General features: G+C 46.1%; 1 protein-coding gene across 1 annotated transcript in view; it reads left to right on the plus strand.

Annotated features, from left to right (window-relative positions):
- The window catches only part of LOC135807198 (leucine-rich repeat neuronal protein 1-like), a 466,844-nt gene that overhangs the window by 26,763 nt on the left and 432,141 nt on the right, over window positions 1-7,940 (plus strand). Inside the window, exon 4 of the mRNA XM_065321212.1 lies at window positions 5,146-5,217. Coding sequence (XP_065177284.1) covers window positions 5,146-5,217 — 72 coding nt within the window. The remainder of the gene's footprint in view (window positions 1-5,145; window positions 5,218-7,940) is intronic.

Below are 7,940 nucleotides of genomic sequence, written 5' to 3' on the forward strand. Positions count from 1 at the left end.
ACGTGCCTGAAGCAAGAGATACTTCATCTCTCCGCAGGACCAGAATATCAAGATTCTGTGGGATTTCCCCATCTGGTGCGATCGCTTCATTGAGCACCGAAGGCTTTATATTGTTCTGCTTGATTTGAAACAAACTCCCGTTAAAGTCACATTTTTGTCTCATACAGAATGTTCCTGCACGCTTCATTACGCTCCACTCGTTCACCTCGAATGTCCCGTTCTTTTTTCTTCAAAAAAACTACGGTGCCCACTCGCACTTCGAACTGTGCACGGCACTTTCAAGACCTGATTAGCCTAGCCTGCAAGATCTGCACTGGCAGGCGCGGGTGCCGACTGATCGAACTGCACTGCAGAGTCGAACCCGCAGGCCTCTGCTATGTCGCAAGCGGTGACTGGTGGTGAGCTGTCAATGGCCTTTTTCATTGGGGAACACAGACTTCCTTTTCACGATGGCTGACCATTTGAGTCAACTGTTCGGAAAGGTATGCCCAAATTCGGCTATAGCCCAGCGTATGAAAGCTACCCGCACAAAGACTAGTGCAGCAGTCGAGGTGATTGCCAACACCTACCACAGCCAGCTTGTTACTTGGATGAAGGAAAAGCCATTCTCCATTCTGGTTGACGAGTTTGCTGACATATCCGTGATGGAGCAAGTGGCATTCGCTGTCCGTATTTGCCGCAACGAGACGAAAACGTACCACTATGTAACCAAGATGGTCAGCGCCCCGAATGCCAACAACATCTTCAGTGCGCTAGCTGAGGCCTTTACGGAAGATGCCATACCGTGGGACAACGTGTTGTGCTTCTGCAGCGACAGGGCTAACGTCATGAGAGGCAGCAAAAACTCCGTCCTGACACGTGTCCTTGCTGAGCAGCCATCCGCATATGCAATGTACTGCCCATGCCATGTATTGGCGTTGTGTGCCAGTAATGCGGCGACATCTTATGATGAGGAGATGCAGCCACTGCTGGTGGACATAGCATATCATTTTGAGCATAGCCCCAAACGGTCTGCAGCATTGGAGGATGTGCAGAAGAACCTGGGCTTACCGCAACACAAGATGGTGAAGCCGGCAACGACTCGTTGGCTCGCTCTTGAGCAATCGATCAGCCGTGTTCTTGAGCAGTGGCGTGCCCTGAAGGAGTTCTTCTCCAAAGGGCCATCATCGTCCACCACGAAAGCGATGAGCATTCTCAAGGCCATTCAAGAACCGTCAACCAAGGCCCGGATGCTTTTCCTGAAGGCGGCACTGGCGGTGTTTACACGGCTGAATGAGAAGCTTCAGCAGGAAGGTCCAATGATCCAATGCTTACTTTCCCAGTCTGAGCAGGCGACAAAGACCATTCTCCTGAATGCACTGCGTCCCGAGGTTGTCTTAAGCCATACTGTGTCCTCGTCGAACCTGCTTCGACAAGAAAGCTACCTTCAACTGAGCAAGGTGTTCATCGGAACCGAAACCGAGCACTATGTCGAGCGTGTATTTCGCAACGCAGAAAACAAGCGCGCCTTCCTGCAGACCTGCCGTGACTTCTGGATTCAGGCTGCCAAGCAAGCGCAGTCCCGTTTTCCATTGAAGGACAAGGTTATTGAGGCTGCAAGCTTTCTCTGCCCTACTTCTGGCAACATGGTGGGTGGAGACAAGGTTGCGTATCTTGCCCGACGCTTCCCTCAAGTTATCCCAAGAGAGAGGTGCGACGAGCTGCGGCAACAGTGGCAGCAGTTCCAGGTGGATCCGGAAGTTCCTGCAGACGGGACAGATGTCACTCGGTTCTGGCTTGATGTTTCTTCACTGAAGACGTCCAGATCGTCTCGCTACAGCCTTGTTGTCCAGTTGCCGACTGCTCTGCTCGCCATTCCCCATTCTTCGGCTGCAATTAAGCACAACTTCCCGAGATGGGGGAGGCCAAGGCATTGAGCCCCAACAGCCTGAGTACGAAAATGCTGAGCAACCTCATGATCATCCAGTGCAACCGAGGTTTAGAGACATGCCTCAGCTTCATCGCAACAGCAGCCATGAGGAAAAGCCTGCCGCAAGCGGTTGCGCGATTTGCTGAATGAAGCTCTTAAGAGAGCATGTCTGAGAATACCAAAGTATGTGTGCAAGTGGATCTCTCCGATTTCGCTCAAAATTTGCAGGTAGGTTCCCTTTGGGGTGTGGATGGATTGTGCAAAGCCCTTGAAAAAGTTTCTGAAGGGAACCTTGAAATTTCCATACCCCTCAGAAATGGCCGAAATATCACATTATTTATGGGTCTAGAAACGAGTCACGCCACAACGTATACGAACGAGCTATGAACAAACCTACATCAAGCCAACATTGCCTCACCTTAGAAAAGTTCCTGGAGCAGTACCGCTAAGCCACGCCAGGATCCCAGAAGACGAGGTCCATCACCCCCTGACGCCACAAATGATCGTCTTGAAAATAGCCTCAGCAATTTCTACTCCAACACTACTCCCAAGGCCGCAGAACAAAGTGTATTGTTGGCTCTGACAAGGAAAAGCAGCGGTTGGAGTAGAAATTGCTGAGGAGACGTCGCGGAGGGGCGAGCTTTCCTGTGCAGGTATGACTTTGGCCGTATTTCAGCATGGTCGAGTGGAAAAATTCAAAAAAGTTTATTTCAAGAAAACCCCAAAAGGAAGATGGGGGACATGTCCTCAGCGCTAGAAGAGGTGTTCTACTATCTGCCGGTGTATAGTTCTGGCAAATTGAGGACGTAGCTGGCTGTTTTGCCAGCGCTTGTAAATTGGCTATTTTCAAGACGATCATCATTTGTGGCGTCAGGGGGTGCTGGACCTCGTCTTCTGGGATCCTGGCGTGGCTAAGCGGTACTGCTCCAGCAACTCTTCTAAGGTGAGGCAATGTTGGTGTGATGGAGTTTTGTTAATAGCTTGTTCGTATACGTTGTGGCGTGACTCGTTTCTAGACCCATAAATAATGTGATATTTTGGCCATTTCTGAGGGTATGCAAATTTCAAGGTTCCCTTCAGAAACTTTTTCAAGGGCTTTGCATAATCGATCCACACCTCAAAGGGAACCTACCTGCAAATTTTGAGCGAAATCGGAGAGATCCACTTGCACACATACTTTGGTATTCTCAGACATGCTCTCTTTTAAAAGTAGTTAATTGACATTAGCATTGGTAGCAACGATGAACTGATAGTGTGCTTCTCTTGCACGCATATCATTTTTTCTATTGTGTTTACAGGACGTATTCCGATAATATCCTCTGTAATAAGACATCGACTTACAACTGTGCAGTTCAAATGCTATGTTCTTCAGTGGCAACCACCTCCGTTTTTTCTACATGCACAATATGCCAATATTAAACGGTATAGCTGTAGTTGCTACAATTTCGTAGACTTCTTATTCAATATTGGTATACTGAAGTATGATGTATCTGCCTGGAATAGAATAAAGCAGCAGGTGTTACTGTAGAACGCTGCTACAATGCTACGATTGCTCCATAATTGACATGGTTGTAGTGCGTGTGCTGGACAGTTAAAAATGTGTTCTGGGGCCCCAACAGCAAGCCATTTCCCTAAAAATGTCCCCCGGACACCCCCGACACATTTTTCTCCCTCCAAGTGTGGCAGCCCTGGAACCGTGCTGTACGCAGGCCTGCAGTCTATGCCGGCGAACGTTTTTTTCTTCTTTTCGAGCCGTTCAGGGATTTCGAGAGAAATCCACGTATTCTTCATGTCTTTTCAAAGGTATAGAGATTTTGGTGGTTGGCCAATATGGATTTGTATTCGCTTTATTACTCCTTGTTCTTTGTGGTTTCTTTGTGTCTTTCCTGTTGTTGTTTCGTTTGACCTTTGTTTTCCATTCTCCTCCTGCGCCTTCGTCATTTCTTGTTATAATAATAAGAAAGGAGACACAATCAAGAGTTTGCGTTGCTGTGTGGCGGGGACCAGGGGGGAACAACACTATTTCCATCTCACTAAGACCCTATCCAAATAGCAAAGGGACGTCCGACTACAGCCGACAATCACAGGTCATCTGCAAAAAAGAAAGAGCATGAAGAACGAGCGCATTCAGATCCTACACAGAGAGGTTGCATCTAGCTGAGCCGTAACTAGCGAGAGTTTGGAAGAAAGGTAGATGATGTCCAGATGTCCAGAGTAGTAACTGGGCACCGTCAAGAGGTGAAACTCTAGTCTTTGGATGAAAAGGGTTACGTGCATGAGATACCCAGACGGCAGCGCACAGTAAATGGAGCAACACCTTATTCCTTCATGTTCAGAACTGCATTACAGTGGCTAATGTAAAATCATGTATCCCACTAAAACTTTCAAATGTTCTGAAGTTTTAGGAAGCGCAGAACGAAGATGATATGGCCTTTAGATTACTAATTGAAGCCATGAGGCATTCGCCCATTGCGAATAATTCTCTAAAACAATCACAGATTCTGTTCCAAAAGCATTGACACTTCCAGAACCTTCAAACCTTTCGGCACGCACTTCCTTCATATCTGCTCCATATCTTCATCAATATAACAAAAAGAGGGGGGTTGTCAACATAACAAAACACGAACCATAAAGAAGACTGAGGATTTTTGTACCTTTTCTAACGCCATGATCCGCCAAAGACTATGAATCCCTGGGGAAGTCCCAGTTTAGATATACCGTGTCATATTCAGTTCTCACGCAATTTGTAATAATTCAAGCCAGTATATTGTTCATGCTTCGGCGTCAAGTTATTTGTCTGCATTGTCCAACAATGCATAGTTAGAAATCATGTTTTCTTAGCTTTTCAACAAACCTCTTGCTTGACAATAGGACAAAAATAACGGAGACTATATTAACAGTGGTGTATGTGAACTGTGTGTCTGCAGTGTCAAACAATGCATCGTTAGAAATTTTGTTTTCTTAGCTTTGCAACAAACCTCTTGCTTGACGATAGAGGAAAAATGAGGGAGACTATATAAACCGCGGTGTATTTTAACTGTGCAACGTAACCCAGTTGCATAGGAATCATGTTGTGGTTAGGAGTCTAGATTATTTCTGAAAAAAGGTCATGATTCGGCCTTTTAGATTAGAACTACAATATCCTAGACTCGGTGTTTTGCGCACTACCCGGAACTAAGCAAGAACAACATTGTCTTTGTGCTTTGTCGTTTGTCTTTGTGCTTTGTCGTTTGTAGATTTTTGGACATTAATCAGATCCAGAATTTAAGTGACGGTGTGTTCTCTGGTCTACCAAACCTCCGAGAACTGTAAGTATTATCAACTGCGCCACTGAACGCAGAGAAAAGTAATTATAACTGTGTGTATATAGAGTACTGCTGGATACGTCATGAACAAACCTCTAATATCTTTCAGTAATATTATCTTCTGCACTGATTGAAGGAAACAGTTTTAGACACTTTGTGTGAAATGTTTTGTTATGGTGCATCTGATTCTCGTAAGTGTCAGGAACGAATGACCACACGTCACGAGGACAACTACTTTTTCTTAACGGTATATTTCACTTGATTGAACATAATAACTCAGTCTAAGACCACGAGATTATGCATAGCATGGATTTGACAGCATATACAGTAAATTGCACACAGCACATATAGCGTATACCATGCATGGTGCATCAGCGGTACGGCGGAGTCGAAATACGACATTCCTCGGGGAAATGTTGGAGCTAGGTGTCAGGTCTCCGAATGTCTCAGCACTCCTTGTCAGTTTTGTGCCATTTTGTCGCAATCGCTGACTGTATAAGATCTGGTTACGTTTGTGGACAGTTATTCAAAACTCGTAACATTTTTTCCTTCTTCTTTTTCACCATAATTTAATTGGCTCACCATCCGAGTTTAATTTGCACACCTGATAAGCCGCCATGACCTATACGGCCAAATGTACGTCGTTTGGAACTACTTTTCATTGTACATAACTAGTCCATCATACATGATAGTGGAGTTCAGTAGGATGCTGACGTTTCGGTTTGTCGCAATTTATCTTCGCTTAGCTTCCCCTTTCTACGTTTATTACATAAACTTGAGCCTCTCAAGTTGGGTGGTCTGTTGCTTTGCGTGGTCGAGTTGTAGTAAGGCCTGAATGTCCAACAGTCTTATTAGTTTTGTCGTCATCCAGTAACGTTCGGCATTCTTTGTTGCCGTGATGCGTAGCTCGTGCTCTTTGCGCTTTCCTTCCCCTCTTGGACTTATCCAAACCTGAGCCTTCCAAGTTGGAAGGTTGTTGGTTTGTGTCTTGGAGAAGTGTCTGAGCTAGGTGTCAGGTCTCCGAATGTCTCAGTACTCCTTTGTCCGTTTTGTACCATTTTGTCACACTCGCTGACCTTATAAGATCTGGTTACGTTGATGGACAGTTAGTCATAACTCGTAACAATTTTTCCTTCTCCTTTGCACCATAATTTAATTGCCTCACCATCCGAGTTGAGTTTTCCTTATTCTTTTCTTTTCTTGACGTGGTTGGCTATCACCTCTCTCTCGCACTTTGCGTGCCAATTAGTCATGGATCAGGAGTTGAGTGAAATAATTTAATAAAACGGTCCTCTTTTATTTTATTTTAAATAATCGACGTGGAAACAACAATTTTTCACTCACAAAGCGACTGTTCAGTACATGGGGTAGTGGTCTACCAGAGCAATCACACTCACCACCGTGGTGGTTTTCCAGAAATGAGTAGAAGCAAAAAAACCCACACTTGCAGCCACAGAATAGATAAATAGCCGAAAAACATCTAAATCCATCAAAGAACCTCCAGCAAGCGGGAGAAAAGGCCGTGAAATCAAGTGAAACAGCATGGCCAGTGGTGAGCATGGGTGACTGGGCAGCAGGGGAGCGCCTGAAAAACAATGACTCCCTACATTCCTAGCCGCGACCGCTCAACCGGGCTAGAGGAAAAACACGCCTTTCGGCCAAAAAACCTTTCTATTTTCATTAATTCCTGCCCCGCTGCCAGTCAGACCCAAGAATAGAGATAGCAAGGAATGGTATGTAATAACCGGTGTATGTCATAATCATAAGCCACACACATAGGCATAGATTGTCAAGAAGAACAGCGAACGACTCCCATGAAACCAGGGTGGGTGGGCGGGCAACTTCAACTACCACGAGGAAAAACAAAGACCACGATGGCAGGTTCAACGGAGTTGCGCAGAACAAGAGCAAATGCACGAAAATATTTGTGAGTGAAAAATACGTTTTTTGCACTCTTTCGCTACGCTCAGCCGTGAAAAAACAAAACTTTTCACTCACAAAGCGACTGTTCAGTACATGGGATAGTGGTCTACCAGAGCAATCACACTCACGATGTAAAGGATAGTGAGGCCGATAGGAGAGCAGCACACATAGATTTGGACAAGGAAAACGAGCAGTGTGGCGCATGGCGCCAGTGTGCCAGAGTCTTGGGCACTGTGACCACCATCTGTGGCCAAGTGTATAGTTACTATGAACATTATGGAGACCCGGCCAGACTTGCCCTGGGATGCTCACTAGTAGGCCAGGTTGGGTCCGGTGGCAACCGGGCGAGCACACATCAGCCAGGATAACATGATCAGCAGTGCACTCCGAGCAGACGAAATCTCTGCGAAATGCCCGAAAGTTCCCCTGCTAGGTTGCGAGTGCTACATCATGGAGTAGTACTGCCAGTAAATTCAATGTGAGGTGATGTACTTCCGTAATTGGGCTGGACGTCCGTTCAGTTCCTGCAAGAGAAGGAATCCTGTATCGAATGCACACGTCCGCCCCTCACACACTTACTGCACACCCATGCACCCTTACGCACATTCACTGTACCCACACACAAACTCACTGTACCCACACATACTGTACACACACACATACTGTACACACACGTACTGCCCGTGCACGTACACTCCTCCGCGTGCCCCGACAAAAAACGGGGTGAAAAGCCGGTACCGAGACATAAAAACCCACATACCTCTATGTAACTCTCACTCTCTCTCTCTCTCTCTCTCTCTCTC

This window comes from Sycon ciliatum, chromosome 1 (assembly GCF_964019385.1).
Source record: "Sycon ciliatum chromosome 1, ocSycCili1.1, whole genome shotgun sequence".
NCBI classification, from domain to species: domain Eukaryota; kingdom Metazoa; phylum Porifera; class Calcarea; order Leucosolenida; family Sycettidae; genus Sycon; species Sycon ciliatum.